General features: G+C 41.7%; 2 protein-coding genes across 6 annotated transcripts in view; one reads left to right on the plus strand and one right to left on the minus strand.

Annotated features, from left to right (window-relative positions):
• Positions 1-766: 766 nt before the first annotated feature.
• Positions 767-12,197, plus strand: LOC311005699 (transcription factor Sp3-like). Of its 4 annotated transcripts, XM_083998222.1 has the most exons (10): positions 767-1,110; positions 1,401-1,498; positions 2,196-2,426; positions 2,532-3,116; positions 4,627-4,827; positions 6,214-6,418; positions 6,502-6,706; positions 7,072-7,268; positions 9,722-9,958; positions 11,140-12,197. In XM_083998222.1, exons 2-10 carry the CDS (start codon positions 1,430-1,432, stop codon positions 11,268-11,270), a joined length of 2,061 nt encoding a protein of 686 aa, XP_083854348.1. In that variant the 5' UTR covers positions 767-1,110; positions 1,401-1,429; the 3' UTR covers positions 11,271-12,197. The 4 variants fall into 4 exon arrangements, with proteins under 4 accessions (XP_083854348.1, XP_083854349.1, XP_083854350.1 ...); XM_083998223.1 differs by having other exon boundaries at positions 767-1,498; positions 6,517-6,706; XM_083998224.1 differs by lacking the exon at positions 1,401-1,498 and having other exon boundaries at positions 768-1,110.
• A 989-nt stretch (positions 12,198-13,186) lies between these two features.
• Positions 13,187-24,158, minus strand: part of uggt1 (UDP-glucose glycoprotein glucosyltransferase 1) — a 30,406-nt gene continuing 19,434 nt past the window's right edge. For both annotated transcript variants that reach the window (XM_083997803.1, XM_083997802.1), the window contains 17 exons: positions 24,010-24,140; positions 23,792-23,887; positions 23,393-23,495; positions 23,224-23,303; positions 22,163-22,352; positions 21,840-21,998; positions 21,601-21,686; positions 21,369-21,453; positions 20,321-20,409; positions 19,660-19,764; positions 19,418-19,502; positions 17,275-17,457; positions 16,639-16,799; positions 16,376-16,490; positions 15,015-15,131; positions 14,597-14,741; positions 13,187-14,464 (listed from right to left, as the gene is read on the minus strand). In XM_083997803.1, coding sequence (XP_083853929.1) covers positions 14,445-14,464; positions 14,597-14,741; positions 15,015-15,131; positions 16,376-16,490; positions 16,639-16,799; positions 17,275-17,457; positions 19,418-19,502; positions 19,660-19,764; positions 20,321-20,409; positions 21,369-21,453; positions 21,601-21,686; positions 21,840-21,998; positions 22,163-22,352; positions 23,224-23,303; positions 23,393-23,495; positions 23,792-23,887; positions 24,010-24,140 — 1,950 coding nt within the window. In that variant the 3' untranslated portion in view covers positions 13,187-14,444. The remainder of the gene's footprint in view (positions 14,465-14,596; positions 14,742-15,014; positions 15,132-16,375; positions 16,491-16,638; positions 16,800-17,274; positions 17,458-19,417; positions 19,503-19,659; positions 19,765-20,320; positions 20,410-21,368; positions 21,454-21,600; positions 21,687-21,839; positions 21,999-22,162; positions 22,353-23,223; positions 23,304-23,392; positions 23,496-23,791; positions 23,888-24,009; positions 24,141-24,158) is intronic.

Raw genomic sequence — 24,158 nt, forward strand, 5'->3', positions numbered from 1 at the left:
ACTCATAATCACTTTTCGGTTGTTATACAGCTTTTATTGAGGATCAAACCTTGACTGTCTCCTTGTTGAGATTGTTTTTAGTAAAAGTAATATTTAAAATAGTAACTTAACACCAACATTTGACAAACAAACCTGCTCAGCCTTAGATACTCTCTCAATTACTGGATTGCTCTCAGCTTTTACACTGTCTCCATCATGAACTTAAACTGTTTATAGGACTGTAGCTGTTGATGCAACTGTTGATAGAAAGATAATGGTCAAAATAACAGGAACGTGAGACATTGTTGTTAGTTGATTTAGTTTAGTAGTTTATTTAAAATAAATTACATTTAAAATCATGGTTCACAGGTCGTTGAAACTCTAATATCTTGCTTGTAAACATTATTTTGGACCAAATCAGTGCTGTGAAGTAACTCTTGGAGAGACTTGGGAGAAATCTTTGGATGATGTGCCAATTTGGACAGGAAATTAACTGTTGCAACGAGCTGTAACTTAGTACATGGCTGTAGTAATCCACGATTGTAGTTTAATGGAGGCCAGCTGCCGAACATTAGATGACTAAAACTTTGCAAACTCTTAAGTGTTGTGGCCTCAAAGAAACGCTGTACACAAATAAAGACAGAGCACGGGGAGAAAACACTTTATTTGTCTTTAAATTATAAAATAAAGTTTGTACTTTCGACACCAACTCCGCCGTTTTTCCAACTACTTCTGCTCAGATTCCCAACAACTGCATTCCTCCTCTCTCGTCTCTCTCAACAACAAACAGGAAACACACGTCCCATAAAAAGAATGATTGGCAGGCCGCTCGGCCAATCAGCTGCCGCCGTGCCTCACGCTCAGCCAATCAGCACAGAGAAGAAGGGCGGGATGTCCTGTAATGCGATGCAAATTGGACCGTCAAGCGCGTTGGTCCCACCTTTTTGTGTTTCCCGCACCGTCAATCAAAATAGAAAAAAAATCGACCCGAATTCACCGATCAACACTAGCCCGCCTTTGATAAAACAATCATGTTCGGAGTTTAGTTGATCAGATAATCCTCCCGCTTACTACCATTCACGCTATGACTGGTACGTAAACATTTAGCGCATCGAAGCGTGCAACTAATCGGTGAGTTTGTGCAGAAAACAGCGAAACAAAGCTGCGTCTTTTTTTATCTTTTGCTCTGCTGCTAACTGGCTAAGATATGGTTAGCTAACCCGAGCTAGCAGGCTAGCCGCGGAGTTGACAAAGTAAACAGTCAATCTGGGCCGAAATTGCCCCGGTTTCTCCGCTGCAAAGTTGAATTTCGCAGTCGGCTCCTTTTGGACGGGAGAGTGGGGATGCTTTGCGGGCTTTTCTGGCAGGCAGGAGTTGAAGATTACATAGTTTTGCTGAGTTTCCCCCTCTCTCCCTGCTAGCGCCAGAGCAGCCTCTGAAACAAGGAGAAATGGCGTCCGCGGACGTGGACAGCAGTCAAAGCGAGTTTCTGCAAGCCGGCGGCGCAGCGGAAACACAGGTATCCGACATTTTCTAGCTCGTCTTTTGTCGCTTGCTTTCGATTGCTGGTTGTGTTTTTGAGAGCATGAAGTTCACACGTTTTGAAAATTTTGATGGCATGGGGTGAAAGCCGTACACTTCCTGTGTTCCCCTCAATAACGGCCACCCACTTTACCCCTGTAAAACCCGCCCATAGTGGGTAGGACACTGAAGTCAGTCACTTGGGTCGGCTCGCTGGAAGATAGCCGGTGTACCTTGGGCTTGGAGGATGCAGAGGGGTTGTGCTAATGTGGCAAGGGATAGCGTCCATAATCAAAACAGTACTGTGCAATTGTGTTGTAATAGCCACCCATCCCCCACACCTAGCTCTCTCGACCATTTCTGAGCCTGTTATCTTCTCTTCTCTCTGCGTGTTTGGTGGTTGCATCCAGCCTGTGCCTATTTTACCTCACCGTCCATGCTGCGTGATCTGATCTGATCTCCCACCACTGCCTTTGGTTGATTTACTCCCTTATTATGTGTCATAGTATAGTACAGTGTAGTCAGTGCAACCGTGCCAGATTGTCAGACAACAACAGCAGCAGCAGCAGCAGCAGCAGTAGCAGCAGGCCTGCCTCCCTTTTCCTGTGATCTAATCTGAAGCTGAGATGAATCATTGTCTTCATGCAGAAGTGTAATCTGTCCCTTTGCTAATCAGTGTTTAATTTTACTCCCAGACGACAGATATGTCGGCCATACAGCTGACTGGTTCGGACCGATGGGAGGTGTTGACTCCAGTCTCAGCTGGGAAGGAAGACCAGGGAGTTGTTCACATTCCAAACTCGGGGATCGTCACGTCCAATGGGCAATACGTGCTTCCAATTGGGAGTCTTCCCAACCAGCCCATCTATGTTACTGCATCTGGGAATGAGGCTACAGCCAATGGTGTGTCGGGCATCCAGTATCAGGTAAGAAGGAGGAGGAGGAGGAGGAGGAGGAGGAGGAGTTGTGTTTGAAGAAAGATGCTCAGGTGTTGAACTTGCTCTAAAAAAATGTATCATTACATCATCCAGGTCATCCCTCAAATCCAAAACGCAGACGGGACGCTCACAGGATTCTCAACGCAGGGACTGGATGACGGCACGGGGCAGATCCAGCTTCTCCAAGATGGCAGCCACGGCAGCATCGGGATCAGTTGCGCCACGACGACGACCACGGACCTCCTGACGCAGGCGGGGCACGTACAGTCGATCCAAGGCGTCCCCACGTACACCAGCACGGTACCCGTAGGGCTCCCCGGCAACATCACGTTCGTCCCAATAAACAGTGTGGATCTGGAGTCGCTAGGGCTCACCGGGGCACAGACGGTGCCCATAGCGACCGGGGTGACGCCCGAAGGCCAGCTGATCATGAGCGGCCAGACGCTAGAGAGTCAGGGTCAGGACGCCGGCGGCGGCAAACAGTCGCTGGTGACGGTGAGCAACGCCAATCAAGAGCTCTACGTGCCAACCACCACCGCTTCCTCCTCCAACCCCTCCCACCTCCCCGAAACCATCGACGGCACCGGAGTCCTGACCCAAGCGACCGCCGTGTCCGCAGGCGTGTCCGACCCCTCCTCGGAAAACTACAACTCCCACAATCACCTACAGCAAATCCAAGTGAGTGCTTCGCCTTTAACACCAGTTATAAACATATCAAAGGCAGCTGCTCCCAGACTGGATCCCGTATAGGTGTCTATGTGTTCATATGTTACACATTTATTCTGTTCTTTCTTTCTTTTTCACACTTTTTCCAATATTTGCTTGCCATATTATTGATAACATAGGGTTAGGGTTAATACTTTCACCACACCAGACCTTCAAACTAAGCAATTAGCAGGAAAAATCCCCTTTCTCACACTACAGCTCTAATTAGTGTTGAATATTTGACCTTATTACTTGTTGTTGCTGTCAGAAATGTGTTGATAGCAAATAGTATTGGCACTGAAAATGGATGTTGAATGTTTGGTCAGATTGCGAGTCCTGTTTTCTACATTGAAACAACATTATTTTTGTTAAAGTTGTAGGAGGTTTTAGTTTGCAAAAGTTCTTGTACTGCTACTACCTGTGCTTTTTGTAGTTAGATAATAATAATTAAAAAAAAGGTATGGGTAACACTTTATTTTAAGGGGTCCTTGTTCCTGTGTATCTACCTAATTAATTACAGTGTAATTACCTATGTAACCGTGTGTAATAACATGTACTTACATTGTAAATACATAGTGTATTTTGGTGTACTTACAGGTCCTTGTTACACTTGTAATAAGAAATGCCAAAGTGGCCTCTCTCTTTGCACAAGCATTTCTTATTACAAGTGTAACAAGGACCTGTAAGTACACCAAAATACACTATGTATTTACAATGTAAGTACATGTTATTACATACGGTTACATAGGTAATTACACTGTAATTAATTAGGTAGATACACAGGAACAAGGACCCCTTAAAATAAAGTGTTACCAAGGTATGATATTAAAATCCATGTTAACACCCCTTAAATGTAGTTTTGGTTGGTGTTAAAACTCTGGTATCAATATCATATCATACTCGGCCTTGGTGTTGTTGAAAGATTTCTACTATGGGATGAGAATCATCGCTTTGAGGCCACAGTAGATGTAATGTTTCTTTATTTCATGTTATTGTGTATTGGCTCTTTGGGTACTAAACTTGTGCCTTGTTGAAACCTTCACTGTGTCTCAGATGCATCCCTAATTTCCTAGTGCTTATTTCACGAACGCCTCGGGTTCATTTTCCTCCAATAAGGGATGATTTGTTTCTTTTTCTTGGAAATGTTAATATACTTTATAACTAATGGAAGCGCTGACTTCTGCAATGTTGTGTTCATGTGTCGTCAAACTTCTGTGATCATGTTTTGGCTTGTGAAAGCAGCGGTATAAGTGCAGCCGGTTCTCAAGCTTGTGGATTTTCACAATTTTAACCACTTACACATTTTCAGTCCGTGGGAAGTGCTTGAAGTGAGTTAGAGTTAATTTCTGTGATTAAAACCGTCTCCACTCTGCTGTGCATCAAGGAGCTCTTACAGATAAATGTGATGTGAAAGCAGCTCTTTCAGTCTTTGTGTGTCATGTTTTTTTTACAATTTTTTTTGCCGTTCCCTTTCATCCTGTAGGTGTCATCCTCTAACGCCACTACGATCTCACAGCCAATCCTGCAGCTGTCTGGGGACAGTCAGGCCCAGGTAGCCCAGGGTCAGGACCTGAGCGGCGCCGGTCAGACTCTACAGAGCGTACAGCTGGTCAACCCGGGGACCTTCCTCATCCAGGCCCAGACCGTCACCGCTACAGGACAGATCCAGTGGCAGACCTTCCAGGTGAGCTAGAAGAAGTCTGTAGTAATACCAGGGCCCTATAAAATCTGTTTTATTTTTTTCCTAAATTCAGTTTTTTTCCTTTTTAATTTTTGGGAATTCAGTTTTTTACCTTTTTACTCTTATTTTACTACCAAAAAGTCAGTGTTCATAAATGTTAAAGCAGAAGTAAGCGATCTGGTCGTTTTGGCTAACTTCCTGTCAGCCGATGGAGTTAGCAGTCCCCGCCCTCGTCCCTACATCACCACATTCACGCGCATTCCTTGGTCGCACACACAGAGAGGACCACCCCTTTATGCCGTTCTCTCTCCTCATTGGATAAAGGTTGTAGGATACAAGGAAAGTTTTCTCCTCGGCTTACAGCAGAGTGACTGACAGACCCGTGTTTCAGACCAAACACTCTATATAAGTGATTGCTGTCGGAAGATATAACTATTTAAGACTTATATTAACACAACCATTCTGCTTACTTCTGCTTTAATGACTAAAATCTAAACAAATTAAATAGATATTACTTAAAATCTATTGAGGTAACACACAAACAACATTTTTCCTCCATACTTAAAGCAGAAGTAAGTGATATATTTGTGTTAATATAAGTCTTAAATAGTTATATCTTCCGACAGCAATCACTTACATAGAGTGTTTGGACTGAAACACGGGTCTGTCAGTCACTCTGCTCTGCTCTGAGTCGAGGAGAAAACATTTATCGTATCCTACAGTTTTTATCCAATGAGGAGAGAGAACGGCATGCAGGGCTGTGTGTGCAGCCAAGGGACGCCGTGAATGTGGCGACGTAGGGACGAGGACTGTTATGGTGCGTTCAAGGAAACTCGTTTTTTTCCGACCTGTGAAGTCGTACCAGTTCGATCTGGTACATAGACTGTACAAAAAGACGTACTGGTACGATTTCACGGGTCGGAAGTTACGAGTGGCCGTTATAGTGACTTTCACCGGTAAAACAGGTCGGAAAAACACGAGTGGGTTGCCTGGAACGCTACAAAGTCGTAAGTTGTGACTTGAAGCTGTAATTTATGATTTCAAAAGCCTGCCTGGAACGCAGCATTAGCGAAAACGACCGGATCACTCACTTCTGCTTTAAAGAACCAAATACTGCATGATGCGACAAAACACTGCACTGCAAGTACTTCAGTTGTGCCACCCAGATTTGCTTCCCTCACAGACATACGTTCCTCTTCCACACAAAAACAGCATTTCAGTCAAATTATGTCAAATTCCACGTTAAAAATAGATCTTTTAATTTTAATTGGCCGTGTGTGATCGCGGAAATCATAGGGCCCTATAGTAAGTAAACCCCCACGGGCATCAGTGATGTATTATGCCATGTTTTTGTTGTGCTAAATGTCGTGGTGTCCGATCTGTCCCCAGGTTCAGGGTGTCCAGTCGCTCCAGGGCCTGCAGCTGCCCCAGGGCCAGGGTCAGGCGCAGCAGTTGACCTTAGCCCCGGTCCAGACGCTCCCTCTGGGCCAGGCAGGACAGGTCAGCCTGCCCAACCTCCAGACGGTCACAGTCAACTCTGTAACACAAACCGGAGTTCAGTACACGCACGGAGACGATGCAAACAGTCCAGCTGGTACGGGCACTCAACATGCTAGCACACATGTACTAATTCATCATTTGCGAATCTTAAAAGCGCATGTCATTACTCATCATCAGTCTACGCTGTCCCAGGTATACAAATAAAAGAGGAACCGGACTCTGAGGAGTGGCAGCTGAGCGGAGACTCCACGCTGAACACCAGCGACCTGAGCAACCTGCGCGTTCAGATGGGAGACGAGGACATGGACACGCCGAGCGGGGAGGGCAAGAGGCTGCGCAGAGTCGCCTGCACCTGCCCCAACTGCAAAGAGTCTGGAGGAAGGTGGGAAAACCAGGAAGAAGAATGAGTTTGCTTCAACATTGGCTCTACCTGTAATAGCCCAGATAATAGGGGACACAATATCATTTGCATAATTGTTTGACAGCAGTTTAAATGGCACAGTTATTAATTGTTGTTAAACTGGTTGTTTCACCGTGCTATAAAAACCCAAATTTCCATGCAAATTTATGTTTGCAAATAAAGAAGGAAATTAAGCAAATTAGGCATGCAAATATTTATTGTAATGCTTTATTAGTGAAGCGATACAGGGTTATTATTTCTTCTTACATTTGGATGTTGTCAGCGGATCATTCACTCTGTTTGTTTCTTCTACTCATTACATTTTTTTCCTCCTTTTCGCATCACAGAGGTTCAGGCATGGGGAAGAAGAAGCAGCACATCTGCCACATCGCCGGCTGCGGGAAGGTTTACGGGAAGACGTCCCACCTCCGAGCTCACCTGCGCTGGCACAGCGGGGAGAGACCCTTCGTCTGCAACTGGATGTTCTGTGGGAAGAGATTCACCAGGAGCGACGAGCTACAGAGACACAGGAGGACACACACAGGTGAGAGCTTTTGCAGTTTAATTTTTATTAATTTATTTAAAGTTTGGGACTAGTTTTCAGTGGCAAACTAGGAACAAGCTGACAACAAGTTTGTAAATGTTGAATCACTGCTTCTTTCCAGTGAAACTAACTCTGAAGGAATAGTAGACGTGTTATTGATGCTGAAATATTTTCATGTTCCTTGGTGGATGTTTGTCTGCAGCTGTCCATGTTGTGGTTTTTGATGTTGAGAGGGATCTTGAAAAAGGAAAAAAAAAAGAAAAGTAGCAGCTGCTCCAAAGCTTTAAACAGAGACATTAAAAAACAACAGCCAAACCTGACAGTTTTATAAAGAAAGTAACAGGAAACAATAAAAACAAGTTTATACTTAATTAAATCAGCACTTCTAAGAGATTGGTTTTGGCTCAGTTAACCTCTGTTTGTTGTAGTGAAATCAAGGTCCACACATAGAAACACTAACAGTCACTAAAATCTACTGTTGTGAATCACTGTTGTATTAACGTGTCCTTTTTAAACATCAAATTAACATTCACACCACTCACTGTCTCCAGATGTTGGTGATTCTCTTCAAGAAGCGAGAGGGTGACGGTGTGATTGCTTTGTCAACTCACAGTTGTTGAATGTTTGATTGTTTTGTTTTGTTTTGTTTTTATGTCTGAACTTTATTTGTGTTGAACATACGTTCGCTGACCCACAGTTCAAAAAAACAGATTCTGTTCTGAAAAAACTGTCCATGATGTGTAGAAACACTTCACTGGTTCCTTTCGGATAAACAGAGACACTGTAAAATATTTTAGGTGAAATCTCACCCACCTCTGGCTCTGATATATATAATATCTACCAGATAGTAGTTAGTTGGTTAGTATTGGAAGTATCAGATGTATAGTATATATCAGAGGTACTGGACTGGACACAGAGTGAAATTGTTTGATTTGGGCATATTCAGCCAAAACCATCAAACAACCAAATATTTTCACTTTTTAAATGTAAATCTGAATTGTATTTTGTTATTTCTGTAAGACTAAAATCATTTTATTGCAGGTTAAAAACATTGAATTCAGTTTCCTCCATAAATATTTTAAGTCAACACAAAAAGGACAAGTGGTGACATTATTAATGTCATTGTTGAGGTTTTTGAGACTTAACACATTTGGCACTAAGATTGAGTTTGAGTCAGTTTGATTTGATGTGAAATATTAAAGGGATAGTTTAACATTTTGGCAAATTGGCCCGTTGCCATAATCCCTATAGTTTTAGGAGTAGGTTCGTTACCTTTAATTGTCGGTGTAAACTATATAACGGCCGAGCCGAGCCAGCTGCTCAGAGCTACGCTACGGAGGCTCATGGGATTTCTTGGACTCCCATTGGAGTCCAAGAAATCCCATTGGAGTCCAAGGACAACTCCAAAACGCTCTCGTGGACACGTTGTGACCTGCACATTCACCACGCTATGAGATAATAATGGAACGTTACAATGTTTTCAAGGCAAATGCAGAGACTGCTTGCTGAAAAACTGCCCCGACGGGAACGTGCATCAGCTGTTTTGCATGAATTTACCTCTAAAACAACTCCGTCTTGTAACGTTCTGTTATCTCATACCGTGGTGAATGTGCAGGTCACAACTTGACCACCAGAGCGTTTTGGAGTTGTTGGATTGTGTATTTGATGAGTTTGCTGAGGGAAACCAAGAAATCCCATTAGCCTCCATAGCGTAGCTCTGAGCAGCTCGCGGCTCTGCTCCGCTGTTCAAAAAATAGCTTGCTCCGACAATTAAAGTAACGAACCTACTGCTATGACTAAAGCGATTATGGCAATGGACTGATTTGCCAAAATGTTGAACTATCCCTTTAACTTAATATTAAAGGCCCCATGGCATGAAAAATGTGATTTTGGTTATTTTTTCGTGCATGGGGAGGTCTCTGGGCCTCGTATATACTGTCCCATGCATCAAACTGGTCATAAATGGAGAAACACACACCGCCCATTTGTAGGAACATTCTATTTAAGACGAGCAGATAGCACTTCCTCCTTTCTGTGATGTCACACACAAGGTAACTCCGCCCACCGTGACCAGTTGTTATTTTTCAATTTTTATGAATGCAGCTTAGGTTTCAGTTACTTGCCTGTGATTGGCCCGACCACACACCACTCAAAAACAGTGAGCCAATCAGAGGAGAGGTTCTCATTCTCTCTTCTGATTGGCCAAATGACCTGTGCCTGCTAGAGCTCCAGAAAGAGGCAACAGAAAGGGGCAGTATTAACGATATTAAGCAGATCACAGGTACTCAAAACCAATGATACATCTTGTTAGGGATATCAGCAGGTAAATAAACCCAGAGAAAAGTGCACAGCATGGGGCCTTTAAGTTTCATGTATTTCTGTTTACATCTCCACTGGTTAAACTGCTGGTTTTCATGTCTCTGACGGTTCATGTCGTTGTGTCTTGGTCTCAGGAGAGAAGAAGTTCGTGTGCACAGAGTGCTCCAAGAGGTTCATGCGAAGCGACCACCTGGCCAAGCACATAAAGACTCACACGAATAAAAAAGGCGGGGTCCCCTCGTCCACGTCTCCGCCCACCACCGACACCGTCATCACTACGGACGGAACCACGCTCATCCTCCAGACCGCCACTACCCACGACCTCGTAGGCAACCAGGAGATCCCTTTGCAGCTGGTCACCGTGGCGCCCGGTGAGGTCATGGAATGAGGGGGTGGATGGAGGGAGGTGGCTTTTTGAGAACTGGCCGACCACAAGGGACCTCTTAGGCTCTCCTCCTCGCCTCCGACCTTTTTTTTTGTTTTTTTTTGTTGTTTTTTTTACATATGAATATATACGTAAATATATATGACAAATATATATATTTTAAGTAAGAGTTATCATAACTTTATGTTTGTTTTTTGCAGTCTTTTTATAGGCGGGCAAAAAAAAACATTAAAATGTGGTTGCTATGTACACGCATAAACACACACACACACACACACACCACACACACAAGAGTACTTGCATTAACACTCAGAATGAAAAAGACAAAAAAAAAACACAACATGAATACTCAACACAATGAAATGCCTTATTTTGTATCATACTCTTGTATAAAATGCTGGAGGTGCATGTGTTTTTTAAGCTTTGCAAATGATGTTAACTGTAACAAATGTTTGTAAAATGAGGGGGGGGAGATAACGACGAGGAGCCGTTTTTTTTCTTTTTTTTTCTTGAGGAGAGAAAACGAAGTAGTGGTGGTGATGATGAACCTCTCTGGGATTATTGAGTTTTAGTCTCTGGAGATTCAGATGAGCTCTGTGTTTGAAGCAGCGCAGCATCTACGCCCAACTGTTGCACCGCTGCTGCCAGGAACAAATGGTTTTCTTTGACTTTTTTTTTTTTTTTTTTTTAATGGGGGGCAAAAAAAAAAAAAAAAAAAACGCTCATTAGTTTTCTCACAATCATGTTTGTACAGTAGACCTGAAGCTACCACCAGTAGAGTAGCTTAGTATAAGGACTGGAGATGGGGACACAGCCAGCCAGGCTCATTACCTCTAAAGCTCTGTGAGTAGTTAACAGCTATCTTGTTTTTTAATCTGTAGAAAAACTGAGGTGTAAAAACAGCGATTAGTTTAATGGAGGGTTATTTTTGCTAATGCTTCCAGCTAAGAAATAATCCGGTACATAACCTTCCTGGAAAAACGGCAGAGTGATACCTCTTTGTTTTTATACATCTCAAACAAAATAAGTGTTGATTCAAGAGCTTCAGAGGTGTTGATCGATGGGTTTGTTCTCATCTTAACTCTTGGAAACAAAGAGATGGAGCGTTTTTCTTTTTTTTTTTCTTTCTCTCTCTCTCCCTGAAATGTCCCAACTTTTCCTCCGCAGCGGCTGTCGCCCAATCACTGACAGGCAACAGGACGGCGACGCTGATGTCGTGCCATGCTGTTGCAGAGCACAGAGCGCTGGGTTCAGCTGGCAGCAGTGTAGAGAAGGACGTCAGTGCCACTGTTTACTGATCCCAAGTTGTTTCCTCACCTTGACAGAGGAGGGAAAAGATGCAAAGCCGCCCTGAGAGAGAAAAAAAGAAACGAGGGGGGGGGGGCAACTTCTTCCAGCATCCGGTCAGTCTGAACAGAATGTCTCATCTGTCCTCACGAGCGCACCGTCCGCTGTGCTCGTCCACATCAAAACACGTCTTTTACTTTACTTTTTGCATAATTATTATAATTTTTTTTGTTATTGTTGTAAATTTGCATTGTATTTCTGTTTTCCTGTGTTTCTGTTTCTTCTTCGTCGATCTGGGTGTCCTAATGAAATGAAAGTCGCACGATGGTGATCATGGATTTTTTTTTTTTTTTAAAGTAGAGTGAGTGTGTGTGTGTGTGTGTGTGTGTGGGGAGGGAGGGGGGAAAGGGGGAGGGTGGGGGTTACCTCTGAATTCCTGCAGGGCTTCCCGTTGTCGATGTAAAAAGCTGCACATGGCGACAGGAGGAAGAGAGCGAGAGACCGGTGTTGCCATGTGTAGAAAACTTGAGACACGGATGCAACAAATCAGCGAAGCCCCCGAGGGCATTTCTGTCATCGAACATTCCAGTTGGACACCAGATGATGTGGGATTCGTTTTGCAATAACTGCTCTGTTGGTAATTCTGGCCAGATGTCACTCAAGTCAAAAGGAAAACAGTCATGCCATTGTTCGTTTAATTTTCCTTTTTTTTTATTTTATTTTTTTTATTTTAATTAATGTAATCCCTTCCTCTGTTTGTCTGTTATGTTTGTAGCATTCATTTACATGTATATTATCTTATTTTCACATTGTTTATAGAAGCCATTACTTAGTTAACTGAATTTGTTGTATCAAAACCTTATTTTAAGTGATTTTTTTAAAGAATTGGTGTAAAAACTGAATGTTACCTTTTGTAAAACATTTTTTCAAATGGATCACAATAAAAGTCTGAAACCTTCCAGTGACAGGTTTTTGTGTGTCGAGGCTGAACGACAGACGAATTGTGTTTCTGTTCAGACCAGATCAACTCAAATGACCTCCACCGACTAAACACAGTCTGTAAGTACATGATCAACCACATATCCAGACATTTCTACATCTCTATTTTTCTACCTTTTACATTTTCTATTACCGTAAATTAGGTGAGAGGATAATATGTATTCAACTCAGTTTGTTACTTAAATCTTCATTGCATCCATTTTCAACTTCAATTTTCCATAATTATTAGCTGATAATCTCAACTTCTCAAGTGTTTACCATAATTACTGTTATCACGTTAGTTACTGTATTTCGACTTAATTACATTTACCTATTTCTAATTTTTATCTTTCGTTTTTACCCATTTTCAACTTCTCTGTTAATTATTTTTTCATTTTCATTTGTTCAGGTTAATATGCAGACTAATGTTGAATCTTATCAACTTTAATATGACTTGACACCTTGGAGTGACTCTACCCTTGGTGTGTAATTGGAAGAGCAAATGTACCTAATATTAGGGCTGTCTATCAATTTACATATTAACTCAAAAGTAATTGCATGAGTGTCCATACTTGATTGATTAATTGCACATTTTTTAGTTGTTCAAAACGTACCTTAAAGGCTAATTTTCCAATGTTAAATATGAAATTTAAAAATAAAAACGCTGCTTTAGGCAAAAGTAACTTCATATTTCACAAAAGCAGTCCATAAAGATGTGGTCCAGACTACAGGTTGTGTCAAAGGTCAAGATAACAGAACATGCAATTAAAACTAAATTAAAAAAATAGCATTTTGAATTATCAAGTTAACTTTGACAGCCCTAGTTAATGTAGACATTAATTAAATATCTTAACCAAATACTATCTACGTGAATATTGGAAAATGTACAAGAAACAGAGGAAACACACTGATCACTTCTTTATTGGGGGATTTTTTTATTTAACAAAAATATGACAGCCAAAACAGGATGATGTTGATAAATCCATGGACGTTACCAAGAGCTAGAAAACCAAATGTTTTTGAGCCGAACCTTAATGTCAGGGCTGCTCTTCTCTTCCCTTACAGTACCAAAACCCAGACAGATAACAAGCAGAATGCGTCTCCCTTCTCTTCTGATTCATACTTGATGCTGCAACCTGCACAAGCTTCAATCTTCCTTCCCTGAGAGTCACAGTGACGTTAATATTCCACGAGAAGCTGGAGATTCAATCAAACCTGCTGATTCTCTTCTTAATTTTCACACCAAACACCTGTTTAACCACAAGCGAAAAACGTCATTACCGCTCATTTCTGAATTAAAATCACTTCTCCCACGTGTTGTTAAGTTTAATTTGGACATCGTCTATATAGCTTGAGGCGATTCTTAAAAGAAATATGACTCCTGGATCCCAACACTGTCAGAATCATGTGTAATTTATATGTTTACAGCTTTAACATTAATTTTCCTGACTTACTTGGCTTTTTCTACGTGTCTCAAGTGAGTTTAGACAGAAATGTCAGTCAGACTCAAATTTCAAACTGAACTGTACTAAAAAGGTTTTTATTTTAAACATAATGAATGATGAGATTTTAGTTTACCTTTCATTTTGCATTAATTTGCCTTAAAATTAAAATGTATTAATGTCATATTGACTAATTGTCCCATGATTTTCCAGACGTTCATATGAGCTCTGTAAAGTCGTGGAGTATGAAACCTGTTGACCAACCCAGAGGAAAGACAACTTTTAAAAATGAATGTTTAATCCCAGTGCGGGAGCAGAAATTCTTCCCACCAGAAACCAAAGTTAAACCAGCGGTGGGATTTTTCTCTTCACCTCCCTTTGTGCTTCGACCACAGCCAGAACCAGAATCTCAATCAGTGCAAACTCACAGACTGACATCTATGACAGGGGACAGAAAAACTATACGGAGAAAAAAAAAAAAAAATAGAATTCATATTTATGATTCGCTTCACAAAATACAGTCTCACAGTCACTGCTTTGCACACACACACGCACGCACATAGAAAAGCCTCCTACACCTGACCGCTACGATTCCCCTTCGTACACATTATAAAAAGAACGAAACAACATTATTTCAACTGTCGAGCTGTTTGTGGTCAGTCGGTTTCAGTCAGCAGTCCCCGAGGCGCTGGAGGAGCTTCTCTTCAGGACAGACTCTTTAAACAGAGTCCACTTTACTGCCTCATCACAGCCGCCGCAGCGTCCTCACAACTCTATGTGAGCATCTGTCACAGAGATGAAACAAGATAAAAAACTATGAGAACAGAGTCTGTGTGCAAAGTGCATGTAGATCAAGTTGATAGATCCTTATTTCTGCGTGTAATCGACCTGCATGTGTGTCGGTCAGTGTGGATTACCTGTGCTCTGCTTCTTTGTGCTGTGGTTTGCTCCGGCCTGGACCCTCGTCTGCAAACGTTTGATCTCTTGGTCGTAGTCGGTCCACTCGGCCACGATCCTCACGGCGGCCTGCAGCTTGGGCTCCTTGGTCATAGGGTTGTTACACTGAGGAAACATGGGAAGAAACAAAGGAAATAATCAACTGTGCGGTTCCTGTACTCACTGTTACTCTATTCTTGCAAATGTTTCTTTAGTATCAAACACTCCTCTATAATAGTGAGTCAATCATTTCCTCACAATTGGTCTGTCTGCCCTCTAGTGGCCGTTAAGAGGCACTGCACCTGAAAGTCTCCTGTTGTTTTTCTTTGGCATTTTATCCCGATACTGTCCCTGACATATACACACACACATACACGTATAAACTTGTGTTGTTGTTACCAGGTCTATTGTCTTGGCGCTCCTCTTGGTGCTGTCGTCACACCAGGTCTCACACCACAGCCACTCCTGAGGCAGAGACTTGATGGGCACCTGGTGGATCATGTTGTTGGGCAGATCCTGAGAAAACAATAAGAGTGAGAGTGAGGCGGTGACAGAGACTAATATGATACAAACAGGACAGTTTTTTAACAACATCAGGAAACTGTAGATTTGTTGGTGACAGATTTTTATGTAACACATCAACAAGATTTAGTTTTTAATGTCGTTTGCACCATTTCTGTGTCTAGTTTTCAGATTCATCTCAACAAAAAGACAAAAAAGTTAATTTGAAACTTGAACCTTTTGCCTTTTCCAACATTTAAAATGATGATATAAAGGTTCAGCGATAATGCACATGTATGGATGGGAAGGAGCATCTGTTCAACAGACACTCTCTTCTCTGCAGCATCACAATCTGCTGCCTTTATGTTTGTCGTCAGTCGTGTGGTAACACGGCAACAATAAGGGTTTGTGTACAAGGACATTAGAAAGTCCCAGATGTTGAAATCACATTGTTGTTATAAAAAAAATCATAACTAGAGAGAGAAAACAATAACTCAGCAGTGTTTGTTGTGAAACGTTAGATAAATGTAGATGTTTCTCTGAGGCTGCTGTTCAACAACCATCTCTCACATCTCTAATTACAGAGCGTCTTTGAACACAACAGGGGAGAGTTTTCACTGCAGTTCCCCCTAGCAACCACACAAAGTCACCACAACTTTGACAAAGAAATTAAGTTCTCTGTGACGGCTTAAAGAGTTTTATATAAACTGAAATGAATGCCTGGTGTTAAATTACTATAATAATGAATAAGACTAATAATTATTAGTCTAATAATGTCATGCTTTAGAAAAAAACAGCTGTGTCACATACAATATGAACTAGAACAAGCTGAAAAACCTGTCGTCTTATTTAGAGTCAGATCTCCAGAGCACCCTGACTTTAAATTTAAAGGGATAGTTCAACATTTTGGCAAATTGGCCCATTGCCACAATCCCTATAGTCATAGCAGTAGGTTCGTTACCTTTAATTGTCGGTGCAAGCTATTTTTAGAACAGCGGAGCAGAGCCGCGAGCTGCTCAGAGCTACGCTACGGAGGCTCATGGGATTTCTTGGTTTCCCTCATCAAACTCATCAAATACACAATCCAACAACTCCAAAACGCTCTGGTGGACAAGTTGTGACCTGCACATTCACCACGCTATGAGATAATAGCGAGATAACAGAACGTTATGAGATGGAGTTGTTTTCAGTGAAAAATTGACTCAAATTTTAGGGGCATAAAGCAAACATTTAGGGGCAGTCTGGAGCTCTGCACAGACCTGGTCCAGGTTGGAGAGGCTGTTTGGGTCCTGGCTGAGCCCCTGGTACTGCCCTCTGAGCCGATCTCCTGCTGCTATTTTCCTGAATTTCTTCAGGTCGACCACATACAGGGCGCTGCACAGGAGAAGAGATGGTGAAGCATTAAATATGCAGGAAAAGAGAGAGTCAAGGGGTGTGTGTCTGTTTGAGGGCGATAGACTTTTAAAGACTTGTCGACACAGTCGACTGCTACATTTCAGCCGAGCTTCCACAGTGTGCGTACCTGATGTGGTATTTGCGTCCAGCGAGGTGACTCGCCCAGTAGCCAGACTTCCAGAAGCGATAACCGTCCATCTCCCTCCGGCTCTCGCAGAACGGGGTGTAACCGTACGGCGCTCCCTCCAGGTCGAAGTCACGCAGCTCCTTCAGGTCAGTTCGCACAATCTGCAGGAGAGGAGGACGAGGATCACTTCAGGGCAGCGACTAGACGTTCCTCAGAGAAACTAATGAAAAATGATCCCACTTTTCTAAAGCTGAAGATGTTTCATCCAACTATTACATCTACAATCAGAGTTCATGAAGAAATCAGATTTCAGACTGAATATTTTCACTTGTGCTGAAAAAATAAAATAAAAGAAGTTTTAGATTATCGAAGAACCTGACAATTTCTTTTCTGTTGATTAATCATTTAAACTAGATCAATTCTGACTGTCTGAAAGTCTCTTTTAGGATTAGATTATTGAAAAAGCTCAAAGATCTGAATTTCCATAAGATGTGCACAAAGTCCTGAATTATTACTGCACTGAAACCAACTTCTTTGGAGATATCAGACTCAGCACCACTGCGCTTCAGTTTATGATACGAGGAGTAAAAGGAGCAAATATTTGAACGTTTGGATGCCGGTGTTTGACGAGCTAACCTGGTCGGCGTCCACAAACAGGATCTTGTCGACAGCGAGAGGGAACAGGACGTCCAGGAACAGGATCTTGTAGCCCCAGATGATCCTCTGCTTCTCCGTCTGCTGGTGTAACCAGCGGGGCCACTTGTACTGGACCAGCTCGTACTGGAAACCATATTTCTGAGCCATGTGGGGGATGAACTCCTGCATGAGGCCACACACAGAAACACACTGGTCTGATATGTGTACTATTCACGCTACATTAAATGGGAGCAGCTGTAAAGCAGTACACAGCGGGGAAAATAAGTATTGAACGCGTCAACATTTTTCTCAGAAAATCTATTCCTAATAGAGCTATTGACATGAAATTTTCACCAGATGTTGGCAACAACCCAAGTAATGCACACATACAAAGAAATCCAAACATTGATGTCCATAAATTAAGTTATGTGTAATAAAGTGAAATGACACAGGGAATAAGTATTGAACACATGAAGCAAAGGAGGTGAAAAAAGGTTTGGAAAGCCAAGAAAGCAGCTGGAGTCTGGCAGTATTGAGAAAGTAATCCTGTCCCCTATCAGTGCAAAATAATATCGGCTGGTTTAGTCCAAATTGACGCCTATAAAAAGGTTTCTCGTCACCAAGGTGTCACACAAGAGGCGTATGGATAAAAGCAAAGAGCTTTCTCAAGACCTTCGGAAAATTATGTGGCAGAACATCCTGATGGCATCGGTTACAGACGTGTCTGAATGCACCGTTTTATCCGTTAGTGCCATTATCCGGAAATAAAAAGAACAACATTTTACCATAAACTGGCCACGACCAGGTGCTCACAAGATTTCTGACAGATTCAAAAGAAAACGAAGAAGAGTTGTCCAAGAGCTGAGGAGCCCTGACAGAGAGCTTTAGACATACCTGCAATTAGCAGTTACAGTTATAAAAAAACCCAATGAGTAATGCATTTAACCGCCATGGCCTCTGTGCATGCTCACCATGCAAGTCTATTGACGTATTCAATACTTATTTTCCTCGCTGTATATATGGCATATGAACACTGCCTTTTAAAAATGTGTAACAATGTAACAAGTCTGTCATACAAAAAGTTTGGAAATATACAAAGTATGAAAAGTAATTAAACCCTCCTCATGTTACTTTATTTATTACTAAATGTATTTATTGGATATTGATGCTTTGTGTGACATTAAACTGTGTATTGGTTATTTTCTGGGGTTTTATCACAACAGGTTTCACATTTATCTAAACTTCTAATGACATTTTATTAAGGTTAGCATTGTTTGTTGACACTTCACAATACTTTATCTCTGTCTTAATGCTGAATGCTGCTCTGGATGGCGAACGTGCACAGAATGTAGTTTTTTTCTTTGGCTGACTTCATGTGATGAATAGTGGATGTTATCATTGTATTACTGCTCCACCGCTTCCTGTTGCCACACGATTTATGTATCGGCCTGGACGATGCTAATTCTGTTGCCGCTGTCGTCATTGTCTTGCTGTCCCTGCGTTTGTGTTTCTGAGCCTGTCACATCCACTCAAAGGGCTGCAGCTGAAACTGAACAGGCTGGCTACCACCGGCATATTCACAGAGATGTTGATTAATGCCTGTTCTTCTTTTAAAGACAGAGAAATGAACTGAAATGTTTTTTTTACCAGCTAACAGAAGGCACAACTCTCTGCAGACTACATCGTTATGTTAATATTAAAAAGGAGCCTCTAGCTGATGGGCTGAGTGGGAATCTGGGTATGAAACCAAATCACTCATCAGTGTCTTCTGATATCAATGTGTGCAATTCCTAAAACACTAATACACTGTTGTGTGAGTATCTGAAGAATAATGAGGTTTTACAACTAAAACCAGAGAGAAAACAGTAAAAAGAAAACATCAAAGATAACCAGGAATGGAACCATGAGGCAGGAAAAGCACTGAAGTCTACTCATTTATCATCAGGAGATTTTCTTCAAGCACAGCATTACAGAAAAAAAAGGAAAAAAAAGAGAACATTCGTGTTGCATCTTTCACCTTTATTTTCACAACTACTGTGTGAAGAACGAAAGCTAGAGCTGTCAGAGAAAATGAAGAGACGCCAGCTGATTTATCCAGTATCACCTGTGGAGACAAATAGCAAGAAAGAAAGAAAAATCCTACCTTGAAAGTCGGGGACAGGTAGTTCTTGAGGAACCAGAACTTGACGGGAGTTTTGGTGTTCTTCAGAACTGACAGCATCATAATCCTGAGGAGGGAAGAGGGATAAAACGACTGGTGACAACAGAGTTGGGAGAGCAAAAGGGCTTTAAAAAAATCAATAAAGTTTTAGGGACATATAAGAAGTGAGGATGCTAGTTTTTGAGGATTCTGGTTGATATGACAATTTTATTTTCTCCACCAACCTGAGGAAGCGCTCGTACAGATGCCCCGAGGCCACAGAGAAGATGTTGATCACATCGTCCTTCTCCTGCTTTGTCTCCTCCATCTTTCCTCCTCCCGTGAACCCCCTGAAAGGGCAAAAGAAAAAAATGAAACACATTATTAGATGTTGAATACATTTCCAACAAAACAAATACAAAAACATATTCTTCGCATAAATCATACTAGAGTTATAAGCTTGCGGTGTTCTTCCCGGCCTCTAGTTTCAGCAAATTCAGTTTATGTGAAATACTGTTATAACTTTGAGTTATGGCTAAAACTTTTTTGTGAAGTCACTGTGAATTTGACCTTTTGCATTCAGTTTGTCCTTGAATCCAAGTGGACATTTACCTGACAACTGACATTATTATTTTGGTTAATGGTTAATACTAAAATATATTAATATAATATAATAATTTATAAACCAACAACTCAAAACCAAAGACATTCAATTTACAATGTTATTAATGTAGAAACTCTGTAAATTCTCACATTTGACAAGGCCAAACCAGAGAAAATTTGACTTTTGAGACTTGGACATTTAATCAAAAACTGACCAAAATGATTGAAGATCACATTTCCGACAACGGTCTTAACCCACAAATCAAAGGAAAAGCTGCCGTTTGGTTTGAACCAACGTTGTACCTGGTCAGAGAGTTCCAGAAGCCGGTGTCATTTTCCTCCGTCCCATCACTCAGCAGCTCCTCGTTGAACTTGTCTGGTTTCTTCTGGACCTGATCAACACGCAATTTAAAAATCAGTCAGTGAAACAACCAATAATAGGAAAGGTTGAGGGAATGCTAGTCATCTAGTTAATCTATAAACTAAGAACATTTTTCTGTCCTGATGTGATATGATTGTGTTTGTCTTTCCTTATGTGTTAATCAATGCTTCGTTTTTTAGTTGAATGTTGCTTGTACATATGTGTATATGTTGTGTGGGTAATGGGTATCATGAAACAAAGTCATATAGCCCTTCTCGAAATATGATACAAATCCAATTCATAGAAATTATCTGCACAATTACACAGAAGCACAGAAACTGTGAGTGAGTGTCTGATATGTGGCACAGAAACTAGTCTGACTGGTTCTGCCTGGAAACCATCTTAGATATCAGAGAACTACAGGCTGTAAAATGTCATGAATACACTAAACAAAGACGTCAGCTGTGATTACACCACACAACGCTGACAACTCGTATGACACGTTACAACATAGATATGTCAATATTTTATCTGTAATAGCTGACAAGAGATACGCATAGGCGCCATCAAACCAAGAATGTGGTAGAGAGCACTGTTAGATAAGATGACCACATAAAATATTCTATAATATTGTGACACCATTGGAGAAATATTCTGCATAAAAAACTTTTTCCATTTTCCATTTATTTGTCCCGTTATAAATATAAAATTCCCATTAACATGTGTAAATTTACCAAGGTAATTTAAGCACCTGCTGTGTGTATATTCTGCATTATGTAAAAAGGCTCAGCACAGACTGGACTCTCCTTAAAATTTATGAGCTGAGAAATTGAGAAGCAGAAATGTTGCCACTCGCTCCCCATCCTGGATTTGCTTTTATTTAGTTGGGGACAAAAAATAAATCACCTAAGTATGTTGAAGGACATATTCCTATCACTGTCTCCAGGCTGCTGTGCCAGACAGTCATCACTCCATCAGAGGTGGACTGACCTTGACTTTAATGATCCTGCTCTTGAAGTTGTTCAGCACCACTATGACGTCGTCTGAGTCCGCTGGAGAGTCTGTGCCGTCGTGGCTGCAACAGAAGAGATCGAAGGGATAAGAAAAGTATTAGAGCTGAGTGTTTACAACTTAAGTTTATATCCGAGCGAAGGAGCACCGGCCCAATTTATAAACTAATAAGATATTTTTAAGACTGTGAGACAGCGAAACCAGTTCTCACCTGTAAATCTTGTAGATTTCATCAGAGCGTCCTTTCCTCAGCTTCAGGATGTAGGCACCTGGGTTGGCCTTGAGCTGGAAGTAACCCTACAGAGCAGAACACACGACATGTACTGTGTTTGTGACCAAACAAATAAAGGCTAAAACCAAACAAATGGTCAATAACACACCATTTACTATCCAAGAAAGCATTAAGAAACTTTTAACAGATGAAAACGCTTTGAATCTACATATACGTACCAGGTTTGCCATGACGATGGTGTCTACGATGACCGGCTCGGAGGCGGTTCCCAAGGTGAACTGGAGCCCACGCGGAGGCTGGCCTGAGCTGACGTCAAAACAATGGCCTTCCAGCAAGAGATGCTCCAGTTCGTACTCTGCTGCCACAATATTCTCCACCTGCAAACACCACAGATGTTAAGATACAGTAAGTCAAGTTTACCTCACCGTTAACAGAAGTTCCCGGGCAAACCCAATATAAGAGAGAAACTCAGGGTCAAACAGAGTCGACCATTTCACTACTGCAGATCCTGACTGAACCCAGACACACGCAGTTTCTGTACCTCCTCGAGGTAGATGTTGTCCAGGTCGTATCGGGTGTGCACGGACTCCACCATCCAGCTCTCGGGAGTGTTGAGGTTCAAGGTGAAGAGCGGAGACTGAGGCATGTCCAGAAACTTGGCCAAGGGGCCGGGAGAGAAACTACTGTCAGACTGAAACAACACCTCTGGCTCCAACACGTAACGGTAGATACTGGAAGAAAACACAGGGGAACCACTTGTTACTCGTTTTACACTTTCAGGTGCAGGAGGAGTCTTCAAGCATTTTTACCACCATTTAAGGGGTTGATTGTCATTGTTAGTATTTATTGATTACTGGCAAAAACCCAGACTGCTTTAAAATGTTAAGCACCACCATCAATAACTGACCATGAAAATAACACTTTTCCCAATCCCAACTCAAGCCTCAGAGCTTTCACCACATCACATGTGTGTTAAAGGTGAAGGCTCTGAAGAAAAGAATAGAAAGAAAGAAATTCTCTTTTTACAGCTGCTGAGTTCACATGTTAGATCCTACAAATCCATCTAAGTGACCACTGCGCAAATTCCACTCAACTCCAAGAAGATAACATGATTTGCTTGAAAGATGAGAGAACAATGTAAAACAATTTTCAAAAGGATTTCAAAACTATATCCACATGATGTGTCTCCTGCTGCAAGAGGACACTAATCACCAGTGATTATGCAACAACATCTATAATTTAGCTATTTTTAAAAATAAATAAATAAACACAAATTGAATTCTGGATTTTCCAAAAAATTACCTAAACTAATGAGCCCTAAGCTTTCAATGATGCTCAAAAAGCATTTGGACTGAACATTAATTGAAGCTCTGACACTGACAAGGATCAAAGCACAGTGACAACAATTACACTGAGTTATGATATTTTAAGGATTCGGTGCCTCATTTAAAATAAAAAAAAGGAAGCGCCCTGGCTTAATGACCAACTTCAAATAAGCAGAGAAACCTAGGTGAGAGGGTGTAATGGTGGGTAAGCACACTGGTGCAATTAAGATGTATGGTGTGAATGCAGGTGCTGCACAGAAACCGTTTGTGTCCTCACCTCTTGAGAGGCAATTCTGACAGCTTGGACTGGCAGTTCATGAAAACACGCAAGTTGACGTTAACCAGCTGCTTCAAAACCTGTCAGGAATAAGAAATAAGATGTTGAACAAATCAACTGGACTAAGAGACAGAAAGAAATGGCGAATCCAGACCACAAGTCACCGTACCAGCAACAGAGGAGCCAGTTTCTGTGCATCCCTGGTTACTGGATCCACGACGGCAATAACATCAAAGTATACGTCTCCCTCCTTAGGACGAATCTTCACAGCACTGCAAAAGTCAGCAAATCAAGGTCCAAGTTTAGTAAAGGCAGTGTGTTTAAGGTTTCCTATATAATAATGCATGCATACTATAACAATTCATGTTATATTTCCAATTCATTTTAATGGTAAAAATGGCACACTAGCCCTTTATATTTCTCAAAGATAGTTTTATTCAAAGTAATGGATTAACATTTTTTTAAAGAATCACCCAGAGGGGAGTCTGACTTCTAAACATTCACTGCTCAGCCTCTCCTGGGAAATAAAAGTGACCTGCACGTCTGAACTGTGTGCAAATAACTTCACCTGTAGCGGTCGTCAGCGAAGTCATATTCTACCCGGGCTTCTCCTTTGGGCTGAGAGGAGAGCAATGCATCCACCTTCATCACAAGGTCGCTGGCCCTGAGAGAAAGAAAGTCTGCATTAACTCACAAAACTCAACACCAACTGAAAATATTACTTTGGCAGGTTCCCACAGGGGCAGAAGAAGGATTTCAGATTGCGAAGATTGTGAAATAAAATACCTGTCCTCTTCGATTCCAAACTGCTGGACTTTGCTTTTGATTCGCTCTCCAGATGTCTTGAGGATGATGCTCTCCAAAAGCAGGAAGTCATCCTGGTTAAACACCTCGTCCTCCTCCAGTGGACCTATGATCTGGGAATAAGAGATGAA

Source organism: Trachurus trachurus, assembly GCF_905171665.1.
Source record: "Trachurus trachurus genome assembly, chromosome: 22".
NCBI lineage: Eukaryota > Metazoa > Chordata > Actinopteri > Carangiformes > Carangidae > Trachurus > Trachurus trachurus.